The sequence below is a fragment of the Oreochromis niloticus genome, linkage group LG18 (assembly GCF_001858045.2).
Source record: "Oreochromis niloticus isolate F11D_XX linkage group LG18, O_niloticus_UMD_NMBU, whole genome shotgun sequence".
In the NCBI taxonomy this organism is placed as follows: Eukaryota; Metazoa; Chordata; class Actinopteri; order Cichliformes; family Cichlidae; genus Oreochromis; species Oreochromis niloticus.
Window position 1 is genome coordinate 8086466 of NC_031982.2, and position 22758 is coordinate 8109223.

At 39.6% G+C, this 22758-nt stretch overlaps 1 protein-coding gene across 1 annotated transcript; it reads right to left on the minus strand.

Moving 5' to 3' along the window:
* Positions 1–2235: 2235 nt before the first annotated feature.
* On the minus strand, positions 2236–22370 carry LOC100697976 (unconventional myosin-VIIa). Its single transcript, XM_005458124.4, has 50 exons — positions 22267–22370; positions 22045–22081; positions 21786–21887; positions 21528–21680; positions 20398–20466; positions 20205–20320; positions 19991–20118; positions 19745–19887; positions 19349–19462; positions 18747–18900; positions 17910–17986; positions 17698–17817; positions 17162–17304; positions 16191–16401; positions 15969–16104; positions 15706–15872; positions 15313–15453; positions 13932–14090; positions 13732–13824; positions 13417–13511; positions 13220–13292; positions 13023–13124; positions 12654–12770; positions 12363–12557; positions 11988–12263; positions 11735–11890; positions 11582–11647; positions 11343–11467; positions 10813–10939; positions 10564–10683; positions 10253–10426; positions 9891–10118; positions 8683–8850; positions 8471–8588; positions 8178–8304; positions 7893–8050; positions 7626–7804; positions 7235–7350; positions 6958–7103; positions 6580–6733; positions 6324–6479; positions 5828–5933; positions 4102–4215; positions 3845–3932; positions 3650–3756; positions 3364–3549; positions 3135–3251; positions 2971–3054; positions 2750–2869; positions 2236–2622 (listed from the first exon to the last, which is right to left on the minus strand). Exons 2-50 carry the CDS (start codon positions 22054–22056, stop codon positions 2527–2529), a joined length of 6432 nt encoding a protein of 2143 aa, XP_005458181.1. The 5' UTR covers positions 22057–22081; positions 22267–22370; the 3' UTR covers positions 2236–2526.
* Positions 22371–22758: the final 388 nt, after the last annotated feature.

Below are 22758 nucleotides of genomic sequence, written 5' to 3' on the forward strand. Positions count from 1 at the left end.
AAACCCAGCTTCCCCTTGCAGTCATATTGCATCAGGCAACAGACGGAGCCACAAATGATCATACTGCACCTCATATGCACCTGCCCATGGTAACCTGATTTTTTTTTTTTTTTGGTCACATGGTTTCCATGGTAACAGAGCAATCGTCTTGACAGGCAATCAGGAGGTTGTATAAGCAGTGTACTACATTACGCTACACCATGTATGTACACACACACACACACAGTCACTCAGCCGTTATGATGTAATTCCAGGTATGAAACTGGAGTTGTGTTATGAGGAAAGGGCTGACGGCAGGCTGATATTCAAGAAGCAGCCACGACATTCCAGGAGCATCAAATGCCTGATGGAAAACCGGGAGTGTTGGCTGACATTTTACAAACTGCCTCCGGCTTGCCTATACTGCACACAGCTAAGGCCTGCAACAATAATGGCCTTTCAGAAAATAATAAAAGTTTGACAAAGCAGAGGAAGTGAAGCGGAAAAGAAGTAGCTGCACAGTTGCAGAGGTATGACTTTTTATAACAGCTCTCGCATCCAACAGTCCAACTGCTAAAAATAAATAAATATAAAACAAACAATTTTCTATTTAAAGTATTTCAATTATGTTCAAGCATCGAAAAACTCGATCAATTATAAGAAAATAAAGAAACATTTAAAATACCTTGATACACGTTCAAAGTCCAGATAAAAGTAATTTAGGATGCAGTCCATGCCAACATCCTTCTTTCCTTATATCATTTTATGATATATGAATCAATCAAGTAATAAAAAAGTAGGTAGACTTGGAATAAAAATTAATGTACGTGTGTAGTTTTAAAAAAAAATACTGAAATATAGTATTAGTAAATATATGTATCTGCAGTTATGTAGCATACTGTAGGTGATTACTCAATAAGGCTTAAAATAGTTACAAATATGCTCATCAGAATATTTACAAGACAATCAAGAATCCTGAAAAGGGAAAAACTTTAAAATCTCGCACCGTATGAAGATGACCATACCTCATGGACTAAAATGATTAGTTTAACTACAGATTCAAGAGACATTAGAAATAGTAAAAAAGAAATAGTAGAATCATATGAATTAAGTTTACTCTATAATACAATCTCACATGAACAACATCACACAACATTATTATAATGAGTTATTATTTATTTAACATTAAATAAGCCAAAACGCAGTGTGTGGAGAAACTAAGCACACCGTTACTGCTTTTATAGGAATTAAGGGGATAAGTAGCAGCTAAGTGCTGCTAATCAAATGCAGTTGATTCCTCAGAAAGTGCTGGCACCTCTGTAGAAAACACCTCATACTAACTGTGATGCACGGTGGACGAGGGGTGATGATTTGGGCTTTACATCATGAGCTCATCTGTATACCAAAGTACTCTAGAGTCAGATGTGTGGCCTTATGTCCGACATCTAAAGCTTAGCCAAAACTGGGTCACGCAGCAGGACAATGATCCCAAGTATAGCAGCAAATCTACCACAGAACCACTGAAGAGAGAAAAGAATTAAGGTGTAGCAATGGCCCAGTCCAAGTCCAGACCTTTACTGAGCTGAAGTAATACTGTAAAAAAAGAATGAAGCAAAATTCCTCTACAGTGATGTGAAAAACTGATAAAATAATATGGAATACGATTTCTTTGGGTTATTAAGTTAAAGGTAGTTCTACAAGTTACTGAATCACAGGCTGCATTTAGCTTTTTGTTAAATAATAATAGTAATAATAATGACACAGTATAATATGTCATTATTACCTAACCATACTGACCTAACTTTAAGACCTATCAAGGACTGAATATGTCTCGATCAGTAAGGAATAGTTAATCAGTTAGTTTTTTTCCTCCCTTAACAACAATCTGGTCTATTTTAGGCCACAGGCTTATTGTAATGTTCTGATTTGTTGCATAAAACACTACAAAGCATGCGAAGATTAACAGTTTGTTAACATGAATTTCACATATTCTAAACGTGTTAATGAAAATGGAAAATACTTCCATGCACAAGGGTTCCTGTTTGTGAAAAGGGAGCTGCGTTTTAATGCAAGTGCACATATTTCTTGGTGAAAAGTGGGTTTTTAAAAATGTTTTATTTTGAAACTGATGGGAATGTGCGCTAAAAAAAAGATGTGTTTTAAAATGCAAGACATAAGCAGCAGCAGGGAAATGTAATCAGTGTTTTGTGAATTGCAAAATTTACTGTTAAATGTTAATCATTGTAGGAATAAGGACACAGTTGGACATCATAGTTTAATGCCATGACAGTTACATGAATGTCAGAGGAAGTCGTGGACATGCAACCGTTTCTTCAGAAAACAGAAATTTAATGCATTTAAGGCGATAACGACGGAAATATTACAGTTTGAATGCTTGTTCATTAGAAAGAATTGTAAATGCTAAAATCTAAATGTACAAATTGATGAGTTTGTATTTTTAAGGATACAAATACATTCCTATAGAGACATTCGGCAGGAGTACATATAATCCACAAAGGGTAAGTCTATACTTTCGTCAGTGAAACCTTAAGAAAATATACTCTTCCTGTGATTAAGGGGGGCCTGCCTTGCCTTTTCATACATGCTGACGTAGGATCTGAGGAGGTCTTCGATCGTGTGGGCCTGAAAAAGAAAAGAATGGTTCTTTTTGTGCAAATCTTTCACGTCATATTTTATTCTCCTTAACATTTATTGGCATTCACTCTGTGTTTTGTCATGCATCAAAATACATTCAAAGCCCGTCACTCACATTTGGGGTTTCACAGACGAAGGTGACGCCCCTGAACAGGGTGCCGATGGTCATCTGGAAGGAGTTGCCTTTGCTGAAGTACTCTGTTATGCGGCTGAACTCGTGCATTATCAGGATTTCCTAAAAGAATTTCAAGTAATGCAATGTTATTTGCAAATAAGCACAAATGACCTTAGGCTACTGTAAAAATATAAATATATTGTGCTTTTTATTGAACATACCTTTGTTTCTGGGTCTATTAAGCGAACCCCTTGCTTGTTGATGCCGATCAGAAGTATAGCTGGGTAGCTAGATTCACATGTTTGCTGCAAATGAAACAACGTAACATCAGTTTCCTCAAATTCTTGCGTGCCAGCGTGTCTGTCACTTAATCCAGCTAACTCACTTTAACTTCAAAGAAGGTACAGCCAAAGGTTGGCCAAATTGAAATGATTTTCAGGAAGTCGATTTTGGCTTCGTCTACTGTGATGCCACTCTGCTGCTTGTATGAGGAGATGATGTTCTGCAAGAAAAACGATAAAGTATAAAATAGCCTTACACCGGAGCTCCAATCCTATCTTCTGGGACATGAAATAGACCATTTGGGTGGTGCTTCTGTACAATTTGTTCTTTACCTTCTTCCATTCATCAGGGGACATGATTTTTTGCTGGTCAGCAGGAACCAGGTCCTTCAGCATTTTGGGGATCATGACGAACTGTGACATGTCTGACTCTACTTTAACTCTGAATAGGAGCCCACCTAGGGTAATCATGTCTTCTTTGGTGCAGTCGTGGTATCCCCGCAGGTACCTTGATCGTTCCTGCAAAGAAGCAAATTCGAGGTAAGATATCGTGGCAATTATTCATCTTAAACATGAAAAGAATCCAAGTGAATCAAGAGAGTGGCTGTAATATATATACCTGTGGGAAATGGAAAGTGAGATCTGCTTTCACATCTTTCCCCGGGTTCACATTGAACCAGAGCTTCCTCTTAAAGAGCACCAAGGAAGGTAAATTGGCCTGAGTGACTGAAAAAAAGCGAGATTTACACTGATTAGATCTGTCAAGGCAAAGATATGCATAAAAAAAGTGACCGCAGCTGGTTTACTCCATTACCTTCTTTTCCCTTTTTCTTTTTTTTGGGGACGTCTGAGGTTATCTTTAGACTGTCAAAGAAATATTTATCCTCTTCCATGCTCACCGTCTAAGGATTGAAACCAAAATAGCTTTGTCACGTAAAGGAAAAAGTTGTATTTGTTACATATGGTCAGTATTGTCATATTGTGCATAGCATTTTTGTCTTTTCTATCAGATCACAGTACAAGCTAATGTCTGATCGAAAACACTGAACTGACAGTGTTAGGCAACCCCACCTTGGTTAGCGTTTTCAGGTACAGGCCGTATCCTTCAGGTGAGTTCAGAATGAGCTGAGAGGCGATGCTGATGCACATGTCTGCAATTGTGGTTGTTGATGTCACCTCGACTATCTGCGCCACAGGAAGGACAAAAAATCATGATAACATTAAATCGACATTTAATGGCAAAACTGATTCTTAATCTCTCTCTTACAGTTAATACAACTCCAATGCAAAAGAAGCTGTGACACTGTAAAATGCTGTGACACTATGTAAAATGCTGTGACACTATGTAAAATGTAAATAAAAACAGAATGATGAGCCAAATGTTTTTAATTTGTAAAAGGTCTGGACTTCAGGCAGTTCAGCACCTGGACTCCTCTACTACTAAGTAATGCTGTTGTAATAGCTTCAGTATGCAATTTTGCATTGTCTTGCTGAAATGTGCACAGACTTCCCTGGACGACACGTCATCTGGATGGGATCATATGTTGCTCTAAAACCTGCATTGGTCGTTTCTTTTCAGATATGCAAGCTGCCAATTCCATTGGCAATAATACAGCCCTGTGGCATCAGAGATCCAGGCTTTTTTTTTCCAACTTCAAATTTCGATTTGATTACAAAACAGTTTTCCAGCTTGCCTTAGTCCATTTTAAAAGAGCTTTAGCCCAGAGAAAAGACGGCAGCATATCTGGAACATGATAGACCTTTAATCTAACCCTGTGAATGGCACATGAACTGTGCTCACAGACAGTGGTTTCTGGAAAAGTTCCTGAGCCCATGCAGAGATATCCATGACAGAATAATGTCTGTTTTTAATGCAGTGCTGCCTTAGGGCCTGAAGATCACAGGCATCCCGTATTATTTTACAGCCTAGCCATTTGCGCACAGAGATTTCTCCAGATATTCTGAATCTCTTGATGATGCCATGTACTATACATTATGAGATATTTGGTCTTCCCAGTTTTACATTCAGGAATAATATTCTGAAAATTTCCCACAATTTTCAGAATATTATACATATTATACATGCAGATTGGTGAACCTCTCATCTTTACTTCTGAGAAGCTCCGCCCCTCTAAGATGTTCTTTTAATACCCAGTCACGTTATTAATCTGTTGCCACATAACCTGAACAGTGCAATAATGTTTCTTCAAAGGTTTCTTTTTAGCACAAGTTTTCCAGCCTTTGCCAATGTTTTTGAGCTATGTTGCTGCCATCCAAATCAAAACGAGCTAATATATTTCATCAAATAGCAAAATTTAACCCTCTCATGCATGAATTATGACAACTTCGATCAGGATTGTTTACTTAAGTATTTTTATTCATCTTTAGGCATGAAAAGATGAATGAAAATACGTAAGAAAAAAAATCCTGATTGAGGTTGTCATAATTCATGCATGAAAGGGTTAAATAACAATAATTACAATGAAACACGTCATACATCTATAGTAACATTAAACGACCAGTGGGTGGCAGGGTATGGAGTGACACATCAGTGTCCAATGTAGTGGTTTATGTGCAAGTATACCATCAACACTGACACAAATACAAGAAAACTGCCTTTGGATAGCTGTCCACTGTAGTGACCACTATGCGTGAAAGGGTTAAACATTCAAGTTTAAACATTTAACATGATTTCATGTTTTATTGTGAATAAAATAGGGATTTATGAGTTGTGCAAATGATTGCATTTTTTAAAATTAACATTAAATCCAAAAATTGATTGAATGCAGGTTCTTACATCAGTTGTATCATCTGGGAAGTGGACTTTCTGGAAGATCTTAGGGCTGTTCTGTTGGATGGCGTCCACTTCTACGAAATGGGGAGGAAGATTCCTGGGCTTCTTACTGAGTATACAAAACAAATGAAGTTACACACAAAAAAAATATTTATGTGGAATTTGAGATCACTAAGTTCCGATATCGGCGTTATCTTGTGGACATGTTTTTTGTTTTTTTTTTTAAATTAAACTCAGTTTTTTTTAAACAGCTGATAAACTTTTTTATGGCTTTTTAAGTGTGAGTCTGAGAAATCAGTGCATTATGGTAATTTTGGGGGCCAGCATTTACCAGAGAGTAGATTCTGTCAGTTATATTTTCATCATAATTTAGTACCAGTTTTAAAGGAATTTTATTTTTAAAATATGGACAGCCAAATTTTAAGGTATAAAAATTGTCAGTATTTCTAATCTTCTCAGGATTTTTGCTTCTAAATAGTGTTCGTATCGCCAGGCTGACCTGCAGATCTCCTGCAGCCTCTCCAGGCAGAGAGCAGCCAGTGGGTATCTGGGCCGCGACTCCAGGAAGCGCTGTGTGTATTTCAATAAATCATAGCTGGGCGGGAACAAGCCTGAACACAGCCACATCAGCTGCCACCCACGCTCCATACTCAAACTGAAGTAAGGGGAAGAAGGAGAAAACGATATGATGGAAATGCATTTTGTGTGATTATTGTTTTGGTGTTTTTCCGACACAGCGAAGCACACTGGAGAACCTGTTGCTGTTGGCGGTCATCTGTCTCATGATCTGGCAGTAAATTTCATCGCGCAGTTCTTCATGCTTTGTGGCTGGACCAAAGATCTGGTCGGTCAGCTCTACGGGACTGCGGACATGTTTGATGGGATAGTCGCCCATGTACTTCAGGATGGGTAGAGGCTAACGTTAAGGAATCACTCAAATAACATTAAAATTAGACATGGCTCTTTCCTCTATAGATTACAGACAAACTGCTGAAGAATTTGGTACCATACTTTCAAATATCTGCCTATGTGAACCAACAGTATGGATGCTAGTTAAACTGTGGTTTAGTCATAAGAAAACATCTCAGCAATCCTTAAATGCAGGTACCAGTTCATGTTTTTTTAAAGGATATCAGTGAAGGCACTGCAGGCCAGGTTGCTGAGCTCAGAGTTGTTGACCAGCACCTTAAGGAGTGGTTGCTTGAGAGGCTCTCTGGAAATGACCCACAGTTTCTCCCTGTTGCCTCCTTTGTATCCTTGCCGACCGCCACCCACAGATCTGCGAGGGACAAAGAGCTTAAATATCGGCTGCACGAGTGCTGTTCGATTTGCCAAATGAAGAGTCAAACATGAATGCCACATTTTTGAGAAGTGCCATTTAGCTAAAAAAATTAAGAGCCTCAGTATTACCTGAAATTCTCAAGGGCAAACTCTTTCAAAGAGACAGGGGCCACTGTTTCTTCTCCTTGAACAGGGTTAGGGATTAGTGAAGCTCTCCTCCTATCCTGCTTTGGATCAAGTAGTTCCTGAAGGGTCAGAAGCAATTTGCCAGTTACACCACAAGAGGGCGTTATATGATGTGAACTAATAGAACTTGTGCATCTCTCACTGCATAAACTTAAAAGCGCACAATGAAAAACCTTCATGTCTGTAAAGATTTTCTGTTCTTTAGTAAAGTCTTTACCATTAAAACACCATTAAAAAATGAAATCAGTGATTTGCCTAAACCTGAGCTCTGATAAACTAGTCATAACTACTTGGGTATAAAACTACTCAGCATGTAAGGTAAAGTCAACTTTACCAGCATTTCACTAGTGGGCTCGGTAAGAGTTGGCAGGAACAGCAATATTTTTTTATAGACTGCACCAGAGCTGCCGGTGCGCTTGTTGGCGGCGATGAAACAGCTCTCATTAGGGGCACTTTTTTCTTTGTCTACCTGCAGGAGGTCACCTCGCTTACAAACCAGGAACAGCGGGTCATCTGCAGAAGTGTACAGAGACAGACAGACGTGAGTGTTTTGATATGCATGAGTGTATTTATGCATACTGAACATACTGTAGACTCTTACCTGATTTGCTAGAGTCCTGCTGAGCGGTTGCAAACACTGAGCGCTGTCTCAGCCCTTCCACATTGTTTTCTATCAGTGCTGCCATTTTCTCAGCTTCCGCAGACTTCAGGACATACTCTCCTGTGATCGTGATCAAGCTAATGGTCTGGGCACTGTCACTAAATGGGTCATAATCATCAGTGTCAGTTTTATTAGATTCTTTTAAAGGCACAATTAAAAAGGGTTTTTAAGAAAGTAAATAAAGCAAATTTACATACACACAAACATAAAAATGTGAGACCATACCTCTTCTCCTGGACTTTCCTAACTGCTATGTAAGGAATTTCATGAAGTTGCCTATTTCTCTCGTCCATGAAGAAGATGCCAGTCCAGTTTACAGCCACAATAAATCTGCTTTTGGGCAAAGGTGGTCCTGTGAACAGATATGGCGTTGCAGATTTTAAGTAGTGAACTGGAATTCATAAATGCTAGTTAGCAAGAGTAAAGTTTGCAATACAAATGTGTAACACGGCAACGTTCACTTGTAAAAGGATTGTATATCCCAGCCTCTGTGGGAAATAAGCTGTGCGCAGACTCACCTGACATCATTGTGACTTCAAAAAACTTGGAAAAGTGGATTGCCCACTTCTTGCGTGCGATGTCCACCAGTTCTCCTTTGACCTCATCCGAGTTTTGCCTCCCACTGACATAAGGACCCTACGTGAGGTAACAACGATTGTGAGGGCGCCTTTATGAGGCGTTATGTTTTAAAACAATACATGGTGCACATACATAAAATAGACTGATTTACCTCTTTGTGTGCTGAGCTGATGAACTGGGTCCATCTTGTTTTAGACTTGCTTTCGATAAGCTGGGTGGTGATGCACTCATCAACCACCCTGGTGAAGTTCTCAACGCTATACTCTGAGCCAAACTTGATGTAATAGTGCATTATTGCCAGCTGGATATAATCATCATCCTGAGTGGATAAAGTACAACTTTATTAGATACAGTTGACAAAATGTTTGGAGAACATCACGATAAAATTTACAGTGTACAATAAAAAGTGGACCGATAGCTACTGCAAATAACAAAATAGTTGACCTCACTAAGTAACTTATTTGATCTTCAAAATATTTGAAAACGACAAAATGCCTGCTGAAATTCTTACTGTTCATTTGTTCGTTTAAGAATCACAATTATTGCATTTACTCTAAAAACACAATGAATGGAAAAAACCCCCAAACTTTAATGATATTTTTTCTTTTTTTCTAAATCCTTCCATAAATCCTTCCTTGTTCTTTAGTGAGACACAGGCAATGGAATCTAGCCGTGAACAAACATCTACAACTTTTAAGCTAAGCTAGTAGGAAATGGTTGCCTGTCTATGCGTCCGACAGCCACAAAGCAATGTAAGCAGTCATTTATTCCATTTATATTAACTTCAGCTTTCACTTTCCTAATCATTGTATTTTGCCAACTCTTTGGCCGTTACATACATCTCACCATGTACCCAAGCTAGTTGCTTAAATGTTAGCTAAGCTAAACCCAAGCTAAGATGTATGTCTTGTAAGGCTTACAGGAGTTGCAAGATTAAATGAGAGGTTTCTGTGGGTTTGTCACTTGTTCTATTGTTACAATATAAATCCTGATTATAGAAGGACATTAAAATAATTATTTATGAGTTACTTCTCAGACTGCAGCAGTTTTACTGGCTTTAACTGTTTTATGTGATAAGGCAGCTAGCTTATCACTGGAAGAGATTGCAGTCCTTTACAAAACCTTGCCATGAAAATGAAGGCATTTTCATTTTATTTTGAAAGGGGAGTGCCTTGGAGGCTTTTTTATATTTAAGGTCTCTTAAGCGTTGGTCCAGCAACAATGAGTGCCACTTTTGTGCTTTATTTTGTACATAAGAGGAAAATACACCAGAAAAGTAGATTTGATAATAATAAAATTTATTGTTATTATTACACTCTGTTTTCCATAATATTTCAGGAAATAAGTAAGAAGCCTTACCTTATCTGCAACGTACTCTGCTGCCTTGATTCCTTTGATGATCTGCCTGTAGATAAGATCTGTGCTGACTTCATCTAGTCTACATTCATGCCAGGGTGTGAACAGTTCCTTGCGGAGGGACAGCGACCATGGGGCATCCTTCTCCAGTCTGCCTTGCCTCCTCATCTCTTCCTCACACTGAGATATTGCATCCAGCACGTGTGCCCCAGAGTTCCCCAGAGACCACATCTGGAGACGAGAAGTCAAAAGAGGTTGAATGAGTGTGGCAAACTGCAATCTTTCTGCACTGGACTAGTCTGAAACTACAGTCAGAAGATACAGAGTAACCAAGCCTTGATGTAGAATCAGAAGCTATCACTGACCTTGTCATAGAGGCTAATGTACAGGGAGAATCCGTAGGTGTCTTTGAGACCGATGTCGTTGGCCACATCTTGGCAGACTTCCTCAGATGTGGAGGACGAGTCCAGTTGTATTTCAATATTTCGACCATCCTGTATTGCCACAGTCGTTTCAATGGGTTTCCTGGTCCTGGCAGCCTTTCAGTGCAGGGTAAGAAAGTAGAAAAAAATCAGTTGTTTCCAACCACAATTCAAATTTTGCTGCTGCTGGCCAAAAGTTAAAACTAAATAAACAGTGACCTCAGCACCACATTGGAGCGCCTTCTGCTTTTTACCTGTAGCTCTATCCAGCAGGGCAACTCTTTTCTTTGTCCATTGGCTACGATACGTTTCAGGCGCTCAGTGCAATACCCCCTGTAATCATATGGCCCTCTGCGGAGAAAGTTCTCTAAATACTGTGAAGCACAGAACAGGACACAGTGAGCAACATGATAATACCTCGGCTAAATTCAAGTAAAGTGACATGACAAGGATTAAATATGAAGTTTGAGGCAGGATTAATGAATGACTTCATGTAGATTGACCTTCCTGAAGAGGTCTGTTGGAGGGAAAATCCCCAGACAGATGGAGAGGAGAATCCATCCTTGCATACGACTCCTCCTGTCACTGTTTTTCACCAGCTGCTTACAGATCTGACAATAGATCTCATCCCTGCACAGAGAGAGAACCAAAAAATGAAAAAAGTAGGTAACATCTTATAATACAGCCCATAACTATAGTTCCCTGTAATTGAAATGACAATGTAATCATATTTACCTACAAATACTTAAATTTAAGTACCGCATATGTAATTTTAATTGATGTGTAAGTAATTTTAGGCAGCTCATGTAAATCCCAGAAAGTTGACTCGTTTTCAGTGGGAGAAACGTTTCATCACACATCCATGTAAATATGGCCCACAGCCCAAAAACTAAAAATTGGGAAATTATTGTTTTTCTGCAAAATTAGCATAAAATTGCACACTACTTAAAATTACTTACACACATTTACCTACAGTTATTTACAGATATATCATATTGTTCATTCTTCAAATTACTTGTAAGGCAGCATTTACCATATGCCGTGTTTTGACAGAGCATAGCCGATGATGATGTGAATTTTTTCCAAGTCTGAAAGTGGCCTTTGCAGCGTGGTACCCTCTCCAATCATAACATCCTCTTCTTCTATCAAGTTTTCTGGCTGGTTACGATGACAATAATAAAAATAATAGTAATAATAATAACAATTGCCATACAGTGTGTGTTATGAATCAGTGACAGAAAAAAAAGACAGAATGAAGAATATTATAGTCACCTCCTCGGGGATAGAAGAGGCTCTTCTGTTTCTGTCAAACTTTTTCTTGTTCTTCCTCAGGATTTTCTGTCCGGAAATGACATCATTACTAGAGGTTAAATAGTTTGATTGGGTTTTTTTCAGTGTAATAATAAGATATATGCAATAGTTTACCTGGTCCAGTCCCACCAAGTTGCTCAGCCTCCTGCCCTGCCTGCTGGGCGGAGCCTGGGGTGTGTTGCTTGATGCCACTGATATGGCATCTGAGGCTTTAGGTTCTGGTATATCCCCCATGAAGCGCAAAATGATCCACCATATAGTCAGACATGCCTGGAGGTGAGAGAGGAAGGAGAAACTGTATGTGAGGAGAGAAATCTCTTGGGTTAATAGTGATACGGCTGTGTCTCGTTCCTGTCTGACTTCTCACCAGTGCGTCACCCTCATCGTCGTGATGCAGAAGAGACTTCTTGAGTCGGTAGGGTAGGTGCGTGTGGCTGGCGTTGCCCTGGAAGTAACGCTGGCTGAACCTGTAGAATGAATACTCATCACCGTCGTCCTCAAAGTCATCGTTCTCCTCCTCCTCCTCATCATGTTCATCCACCGAAGGGGTTGGGCTTATCGAGTTTGACGGTGGGGTGACTATCAACTCTGTCTTCAAGAGCTCAGAGTTTTTCTTTACAGGCTCTGGACTGCTGTGACTCGTCTTTGGAGGGAAAAGAGAATTTATACCAGATGTTAAACGCACGCACTAAATGAAGAAAAACTAGGACATGTTAACATGACAGAATTAGAATCAGCTAACCTCAGATTCTGAGATTTCTTCGTCTGCTACATTGACTGAAGGCGTGACGGGAAGGTCATAGTCGTCTGAATCGTGCTCTGACACTGACTTGATTTCCTCGTACAGTATCTGTGAGCGAACAACCTCCTCCAGCCGCTCTTGAAGCTCCAAGGCAACCTGGTCTTGGTTCTCCTTCTCCATGTCTAAAAGTAAAGCCTTCGAGACACAAAAGAGACAAAAAAGGTTTGAAAGTAGGCTCCTTTTCAGAGTGCAACTTGTGCAACTTTACCTTCCAAGATGCTGAGCACTCACCGTGTCCCTCATGGACTCAACTTCCCTTCTGGCCAGCACTCCTCGCCTTTGCGCCTGCAGCCGTGTGACTGCTTCTCTCTTTTTCTTCAAGTCCTTCCTTGCCACATAACCTCGTACCTGAACCCGATCAATCAGTGCAATTTAAAGTAAATTATTTAAGAAATAACAAAAGTATCAGTAATTAATAAAATACACAACATCTGATATGTAACGTAGATTTTGATAAGATTATTTAATAAAATATCCTAATTTCACTATAAAATGCTTAAAATTTGATCAAATACAGCGATATTTTCCAATATTCCAAACAATATAAAGCAACTACTTGTAACATATTGCACTAAACAGTTACTACATGAGAGTACATGCCTGTGCTTGTATGACGACTGCCGCTTCTCGCTGCTTTTGGTACTTTGCCTGGAGTTGCCGGCTACGGATCAGTGCTGCCAGCCGCTCAAAGCCGCGCTGAACCTGGTCAGACCGAAAGAGGGAAACAAACCTGAGGTGAATCCTCCCTAAACATCAAGGCATTTACAAGCTCTGACTTCTATAAAAGGTTATCGAACCTTTGTTTTCATGTAGGCTCTCCAGGACCGCTGTAGCACCACGGCTGCCGAACGCTTCCTCAGAAAAGACTTTCTAAAAGAGATTTGAAGCAAAGAACTTAAGTTAGGTAGGTGTATTTTTAAACCTTCATATGTGCAGTCCTTTCCTCTTATGTGTCCCCTCTGCACTGGATATGAATGTGTATGATGTCCTGCACCTGTCTTTCTGTCCAAGCATGACTCTCTGGATCACCACAGCTACCCTGCTGAGCTCTTGTTCCCTCCGCTTTTCAAGAATAGAATCGTGGGCATCCTGAAATAAAGAGAATTTAAAAAAAAAAAACTTTCTGATATATCAAGAAAACTTCAATCTTTAATCATATTCCAAAACTGAATCCACATTAATGTCGTTCTGTAATCATTCAAGAGAGATGTAATGTCTCTTTGATTTAGTGTTTCGCCATGTCTTGGCATACTGTGCCTCGAGAAAAAGCTACAACACAACATGGTTTGCAGTTACAAGTTTTCAGCACCTTTAGGAAAACTTTGGTATTGCCTATTTTCCATTCGCCCTCCCTTTCGATCAGCGCCTCACAGATGGCTTTACAACAGGTCAGAGCAGACTCCTGGAGAGACAGTAAAGCATGTATCAGTTAAGAGCTGATGAGAGAACCCAATAAAAGACTCATTTTCACATCTTGGTTTCCAAAAACAGGATGCATCATGACTTAACGGTATTGGGGTCGCAGATGTTCGTCTTCAGGAGCACCCTGTAGCGCTTTAAGAAGTCGTCGAAGGTGTGTCGAATGGGAAATCCCAGCTTCCGGATACGGATGGTGTCGATCATGCCGGAGTATCTGAGCTGACGCATACACAGCTCTCTGTCAAACACCTAGAAGAGAACAGATTAAAGTGGGGATGAATATTCTATTCTTAACACATCAACTATCCAACCTTTTTATTATTCAGGCTGGACTATGGGGTGATTTCCACGTCCACAGTAAAATGTCAGCAGTTCATTACTGTAGGTTTGATTTGAGTGTGTGCCCAATCAAATGATCATCCAAGCCGAATTTGGCACATGTGAATATATCCGTGTGCCAGATTTTGTTTCTATCAAATTTCAAATCTACCCAATGTTTATTGCCACTTTTTTTTTTTTTTTTACAACAGCTATTAACCTCAGAGAGGCTGGAAGAAAAGTTTGGTTGTCAAATTCCTCTGAGGTATTCCATCTCAAAAATGTCTTCAAATTTTATTTTAACATTTTTTATGGTTCAGAGTTTGAACATATATAATGATTGCTGTGAAATTTTTGCTCAAATACTTTTCAAGATCTATTTTTTTGAAAAATGGCCCATCGACCCACCGGATATTTTTTCACACTTTGAAATATGTGGTAATTTTTGAACATGAATATCTAAAAAACTATGGAAGATAAAACCCTGGAATTTTCTGTGCTTTTTCGTAGCAATCCTTACATATGCTCAAACTTTGGCTTATTAGATTTGTAGGTAAATTAGGGAAGGTCAAGCAGAAAATGTACAAAGCATTTGCTGATTTGAGACTTAATGACCAATTTGAATTTGAAGTGGTCCTGTGTGGACCACGATCACCAAGTAAGTGCCAGCCCTGCTAGCAGGTGCTTGGATTTCACAGGAGGACTGTGGCACTGTGGACTAATAAAGCTTTGCCACATTATTGGTCAGAGAGTTCTGAATGTTTGAACTTTTCATGACTTCTAGTCTAAATCCAAAGGGTGAGAAAAACTCACCAGTTACTAGCGCAGCATTGTACTTTACTCTCTGTGATATCAGGTGATGTTTAACAGGAAATTGGCTCCATTGCTTTATGGCACAAACAGAATGAGCTCTATTGCAAATGGTGGCAGTAAACATAAAAAACAAAACAAAAAACACAACAACATCCTTATCATTTTGGGAAATGACAGGATTTAAAGGAAATGCCTGAATTTCAGCAAACATTAGTTTGCTGAAATACACTAGTTTATCACAAGCTTCCCCCTCATTTCCCTTTTTTAGCATACATGATTGCTCAGTTTAAACAGCAACTGTATGGTGTTGCTGTGGTGGCGTAAGCAGGTGCTCATTCACCTCAGACTGCTTGTCGTTGTTGGGTTTGAAACAGCGGATGAAGAAAGGCTGGCAGGCAGACAGAGCCTTCATGAGGGAGTCCAGAGACTGCCGGAACTGGCCGCTCAGCGTCGGCACTTGTTTGCGAGTGTCAGCCAATCCCTGCGAGGATGACACGTGACAGAAGGAAAAACTCAAAAATGAAGTCCTTGAGACAGTGATGGCTGTCACACGGATGCTGTTATGCAGGCGTGACGTCAATGTAAAGATAAATCCTATGTGAAAAATTTGGTAACACCTTAGAACTGTGCCCAATATCTGCCAATAAACTAAAAGGAAAAACGGGGGGGGGATGACGACGGAACAATTATTGCAGTTTGCCCAAGGATCAGACATGATCTTATCCTTTCATACCCGCAGAGAGTTGCTTGGGGTCATGATGAACTTCTTATTTTTAACAGCCTTAATCCCATTGGTTGACAGTTCAGAGTCAAATATGTCACGCAGTAGCTTATTGGCAGACATGTCAAGCATCTTCATGATGTCAGAACTGACAGCATCCCTGTTCTTTTCCAAGAAGCCTGAGGAAGGAGAAAAAAGGCAACAACAAAGTTTTACTGCGCTCATGAGCACCTTGCGTTGGCTGAAGTTTTCATATTTGCTGTTTGCTTGCCTACCATTGGAGTCGTACTGAACCAGGCCAGCGAAGTGACAAATCCCAAACTTTGTGTCGCGTTCACTCCTGGAGGCGATGTAGTTCTTGTTTCCTTTGTGGTGCTGGTTCAACTTCTCTAGCATCGTAGCGTCTGTACCCTAAGGCCAACCAAGTGATTATTTTGAATAAAAAAGCTTCTGCAGCAGGGCAGAACCTTAAATAAGAAACCTCAGCAAAAGCATACCTTTGGAAAATGGCTCTCCTCATCGACGAGAGCCAGCACGTTACATTGTATTCCAGCTAGAAGGTCGAGAATCTTCTGATTGTCGCTAAAGTTGATGTTATCCCACACGACGCCCTGCTTCAGGTACTCCTTCTGCTCGAGCTTGAAGATGTGGGCCACGAAGAACTGCTGCAGCTTCTCGTTGGCAAAGTTAATGCAAAGCTGCTCAAAACTGTAAAATAAACGATGGCTTGTAAATAGTGATAACTGTGAAAATTAGATAACTTAGTATACTACGAAATGCCAGCTCTGTCTGATCATCTAATGCTTCTTAAATATGTCAACTTTATGTGACAGGTGATACAGGGCGGCAGTGCTGTGGCTGTGAAAGCTTATAGATATCAGAGAAATACGTTTGACTCAACTAATCGAATGGGTAAAAATGAGGATACTGGTAATGTACACTCACAGGCCACTTTATTATGTACTTTATTAGGTTCAGCTGCTTGTTTACTTAAATATCTAATCTATCCTGCTTTGCATCAACAGTTCAGGCTAAGGTTATTGTAGCTGAACAATACTAAAGTGAAAAAGAGTACTAGACCTTTTAGTTAACTAAATTAAAAAGAAAATTAAAAAAATATATTCTTAGTTTTATTATTTGATAATCCTGTAAAATTTGTTATCACAACTTGTCTATTAAGGCTTTGACAAAAATGTTTATTGAGACTTTGGAAGTTTATGAGCCTGTGAGTCACCTGCTATCAAATTTTTTTTGTTTCTTAAATTGTAATGCCAGTACTGATTTTGTAAAACCTTGCTTTTGGCATACGCCCTAACTACTAAAACCAACACTGAAACTAATAAAAATTTATAACAACAATAAAAACTGAAGTAACATAAACTAAACTGAATTCAAAATAAAAAGTCAAAATGAAAAAAAATATCTGAGGAATTACAAAACAGGAAGTACAGAAAAAAACCCTCCTGACCTGTTAGTGTTGAAGTTCTCGAAGCCAAAGATGTCAAGCAGGCCGACGGACAGGTAGGCTGATTTGGAGTTGCTGGTCAGCTTCTTGTAGATGACACTGTTGATTTTCTTAACAATCCATATGAACAGCTTATTGTAGATCGCCTGAGAGAACAGAAACCAAGCACAGTTACATTTGGTGGAGTTCTGAAACACGCAAACTGTTTATTCTTTTCTATATTTAATTGTTTCTTTTGTGCTCTGCACCTGACCCACATGTTGGTGACGACGCGTGTGTATTTTTTCATGTCTTGTTCCTCACAAACATAAGAAATCAGTCACACTAAACTGAAGCTCATCAAGGAAAAGTAGGACGAGAGTTTTCTAAAACATGCAGAGTAACTGTAGCAACGCTGTAAGCACCAGTCAAAGGTTGGAAATCATCTCCTGCTCTATAAAGTACAGCGTGCAACATTTACAGGGCCCAGGTTTCTTTCATCCTAAGCCAGGAACCAATAAGGAAGCAGTGATTTAAAATCGCTGGCTCTCCCTCATTACCTTCACAAAGGCGTCTCTGCAGTCAGCTGCCTGTTCACAGCTCAGGGGTTTAGTCACCATTTCTCGGTTGGTCTTAAAGGATCGATGAGTCAGATTGGTCGCCAGGGTGGGCTTCTCCACCTTTAAGCACAAGAAACGTAGAAAAAAAACCCTTTACTAGTGCTATTTAATAGCAAAGCAGATCTTACCTGCTAATAGAGAAGGAGACCCACCTCCAGTAGTGATGCCGCCACATTGAAATGTTCTGATTTGCTGACATCACTGGATTCCATGTTATTTTGAGTGTTGGCTGATGGAAACACAAATTCACACATAAGACACAAACAACACAATAACAGCTGTAAGGAGTAATACTGTGAAATGAGGTCAGTGTGAGTTTTAAAAGATATTACAACCAGTCAGGAGATTCAACAAAATCACTTCCTACTACACAAGTACAAGTCACAAATGTATCCAGCTTGGAACATAAAATAATGCTAATACACAAATCCAACAGATGCATCTAGGGACCAAAAGCTGATGGTGAAATTATTATTTTTGGTCCTCTGGTGTCAGTGAAACAAAGAAACTTTCATTCATTCGAAAACAACTGTTCCAAAGTTACACATGAAAAATCATAAAACCCATCTCTCAACTTTGTTTGGGAAAAGGTGACATGACCACATAAACCAATAAATCAGAAGCCAAATTCTCTATTTTTTAATAAATAAATTCATTGACAAATTCAAAGTGTAGAAATGATTTAGTCTTATGTAATTCAGGTGCTCACCGCTATTCGGTTTCACTGTTGTATAACTAGCTGCCTGTTTATGGAACTGCAATATGCCATAGCTATCATCAGGCCTAGTGATGCTCTTATTTATTTTTGGCACTGAATCAAAATCTAGCATTCGATAAAATTAGGAATGGAGATATGTTTGATTAAACGTTAGGCAATATTTGAATAGCTGTTCTGTTGAAATCTGATAGGGAAATGATTTTAAAGATAAACTAAGCTACATTATGTGCAGGCTAAAATCTTTACATAGTTTCTAACTCTGTATCCTCACCCTCAAAGCAGACGTTTCCCAGGTGTAGCAGGGCTGCCAGGAGCTTGAAGATTTCATGACAGTCTTTTCCTGAGAAATTCAGCGTTTTTAGGGCGGAATTAATACGACTGTAGTCTTTAGCATCGTCTCGTCCTCCACAAGCAATACAGTTGCCCTGAAGAGTGAGAGACAGGATTTAGAATAGGGGAAAACAAAGGTGTCAAACATAAGGCCTGGGGGCCAGAATAGGCCTTGCAAAGACTCCAATCTGGCCCACATCACAGCTTTGGAAAATGTGAAGCTTTTAATTGTATTTTCATAACTTTTACAGCTTTGCCAATTAATAATTAACAATACTGCAATTTATACTAAAAAGTAAATGACTAATAGATAAACAATGATATGACATAAAATTTCCTATTTTTTTACTATCTAGTGTAGAAATGTCTGTGGGGGGTTTTTTACAGTGAAAAAAAATAGAAAATTTGCTGTGAATTAATAAAACCTTTAAAACTACAGGACAGTCTGGGCAATGAACTAGCAGAATTTATTCAGTAATTGTACACGACAACTCAGTAACTTCACCAGCAATGCTGGCATCACAGCCTTCCTTATTGCAATACCTTGGTAAGGAATTTGTATTCCTTAGCATTCCCAAGGCTCAGGCGTTTTTTCTCCTCTGCTGAGATTCCTGCCAGCAGGCAGTAAAATATGTGGTAATTTCGCTCCTCCAGAGCCTGAGGTTGCAGAGGAAAAAATTAATCATTAGTGTTACAAAATGATAAGCTCATGGAAGTTTTTATGTGGGCTGGGTGGGAACACGTTTACTTTAGCTTCACTCCTCTTGTTGATGGTACTGATAGTGACAATGGCAACAGCAGCACATGAGATTAAGCCAACAACAGCACATCGACTGAAACAAACTCTTCAGACATAGCGTGTTGGGTTTTTACTGGTTTACCACACATGCCCGCCCCATGAAGAGATAACAAAGGTTGTCTTGAACAGAGCTGACTCACCTGATGACAGACACGAGACTTTTCCAGAAGATACTGCTCCACGCGTGCACCCTCAATCACTCCATCCTTGTTGAAGAAGATTTCCAAATATTTCCCAAAGCGGCTGGAGTTGTCATTGCGGATTGTTTTAGCGTTTCCAAAAGCTGAAATGCAAAAAGAAAAAAAAAGAAAAGTAGTTGTTGTTCATCCGTGCCATAAAGACAACATTTCATAATGACTGTACGTTCTTTGGCTGGTGTTCCCTACCTTCTAGAATCGGGTTGGACTCCAGGATCTGCTTTTCAATCCGCTGCTCAGAGAGCTCACCGCTGACGGCTGCCAGGTACTGCAGGATCAGTTTAGTGCTCTCAGTCTTCCCTGCTCCAGACTCCCCACTTACAGAGATGGATCAAATCAATGAGCAGTTGTAAAGGATGAAATTCAGATATCAAAGATCCTCAGTGATAGAACAGACGCTGACCTGATGATGCAGCACTGGTTTCTTTGATGGCGAGTCATGTTAAAGTAGCAGGCCTCAGCGATGGCAAAGATGTGAGGCGGGAGCTCTCCCAGTTTTCGCTTATGGTATAACGTCACCTGGAGACAAAAAGGAGGGCGTGTGAAGTACATCACTGCGATATGAGAGTGAAGTCATCAGTTGCGCATATCCTTACCTGCTCTTCTGTGTATATTGGAAAATCTTTGTATGGATTCACGGCCACCAGCACCGATCCCGTGTAGGTCTACACAATCAGAGAAATGTTGCATTAGAAATGAATCTCCTTTAACTTTCTCTACTCACTACGTGTTTAAACACAATCAATAGTTATTATTAATCTCTGGCTCTATTCCACAACATGTCTTTTGTCCTGTACTTAATGCTGCTCTTGTCAGACAAATGATCCAATGCTATTTTCAATCACGGCTAAAAACAGAGCAATTATTAAAGCTATTAAAATGCTTACTTATATCTGCTACTTATGTCTGTTCATATCCATCTCATTCTGTCAGACACTAAATAAAAAGGTAAGACTATGAACATTTAGAAAGTTTGTCCACCGGACCTGTAAAATGACAAATGTTACAGCGTCTGTGTTTTTATTTGCGACTCAGTAAAATACTATGTTTTTTTTTAAACTCTTAAATAAAAAAATTTACTGCCACTAGTAAAAGACGGTGAAAATAAATGTTCCGCAGTGAAGTTTGTGCGAATTTGGAGTCTACTGTGCCTGGACATCTAAAATGTTCTATTGTTCTGATTTGCCACAACTGAATCAAAGTTGATTTAGAGAAATAAATCCCAGTGAGAGAAATCTGAACAACTCATGTGAGGCTGGAATCAAACATCAAGGGAAGATGTTTTAAAGTGATCTGGGAGAAACAAACCGTTACAAATTAAAGGAATATTTCCTATAATCCATTATGCGTCCATACAATTGTTCTTAACCACTTATCCACATCAGGTTTGCAGATCCCTGCTGTCTTTGGGCAAAAACGTTAACAGAATAGTGTTTATATCAGGTCATTCACAGTGCGCTGGCCTCATGATGTGTCGATATTTTCAAAATTGAGTTGAATGAACCAAATCCATTTTACCAAATCTGCTTTTTTATCCTCAGCAACTGTTTTCTCTGTCTTGTAATATATATTTCTTTCTATTTTTAGCTCTGGGAGACGCTTTGCTGTGTCATGTTTATACAATGACAGTAAAGATAAAGACACTTGACGTCAAGTCAGGGATTTAAGGTACAAGCGTCCAAAGCTTGGTGACAAAAATCCTTTTTCCCTTCAGTGTGTTGCTCACATAGATGATGTCTTGTCTGTGTCTGAGCAGGAGGTTTCTGAGGAGACCGGCCTCCGTCATGTCCCCGAGTTTGATCATGTCGTCGACCCCCTCCACCGATGTAGGGTGCATGATCTTGAGGGAGGCTTCCTGCTCCGGTGACAACCTGCGCTCCTGAGGAAGGGTGAAAACGGGAATACACTCAGCGACATAACACAAACTGTTGCTGTTTTGGGATGTTTGATTTTTCCCCTGTGAGAGTGCAAAAACACTGTTTACCTTTCCCTCATCGTCCACCAGCAACCGCTGACCCGACGGTGTTACTTTGACCCTTGCTCCGATGGGCACCCCTATGCTCGAGTCCACCCAAACCCATTCCCCCTGAAAGCAAAAGACAGAAAGATTTCACGTTGTCCTTCAGGGACACGGGACTAGGTTTCAGTTTACGGGAACACAAAGTGACACTCGGTGGGGCAGCAGTTCTCTCAATAAAACTCATATCTCCAAAGTTATTATCTCGAGTTTGTTTCAGCCTTACCTTTCTCAACATCACAAGTTTCTTTTATTTCTAGTCCCTGGAGAGAAAAAGAAAAAGAAATCCATACAATGAGTTGCAATTACCAAAGTACTGACGATTTAAAGGGTTTCTTTTGGCTTTTTTAATCTGAACTGTTGTGTTCAATGCCAGCGCTTAAGGTGCGCACAGGTAAAAAAATCACAGAGCACTGTTAATGTCACTATTAAAATGAAAACGGTCTACCCGATGATCCTTTGGTGTGGGATCTTCATTAATTCCCGTCTCGTTCCTCGTCTTTGCGTCTTATAGAATCCGTCTCCGTATGAGGAAGGATAAAACTCAGCGTACCTATGAGTGACAGAGGTTTTATGACACTTTGACTTTGGACTGACTGTAAGAGGAGGAAGAGAAATGGATCACTTACTCAGAAGTGAATAAGGAACTTGTCACAGTGGAGTGATGTGTGTCTTTCTGGGCAATTTAGGGGAGCTTATCCAAACGTTTTTCACCGTGAACTTGCAGTATTCCTACTAAAGCTTATATCAGGTTACATCCACTACTACTACTATACAGGACCAAATCTTGAAATGCACAATCTGCTGAAATCAACAATTCATGCAGGTCATGTTGTTTAAATAAGAAGTTAAATAAGAAGATAATAAGTTTATTATGTTGACATAAAGGGGATTTTACATAAACGTCCTTGGTGGTGGATTTACCAGGGTCACTGCAGTG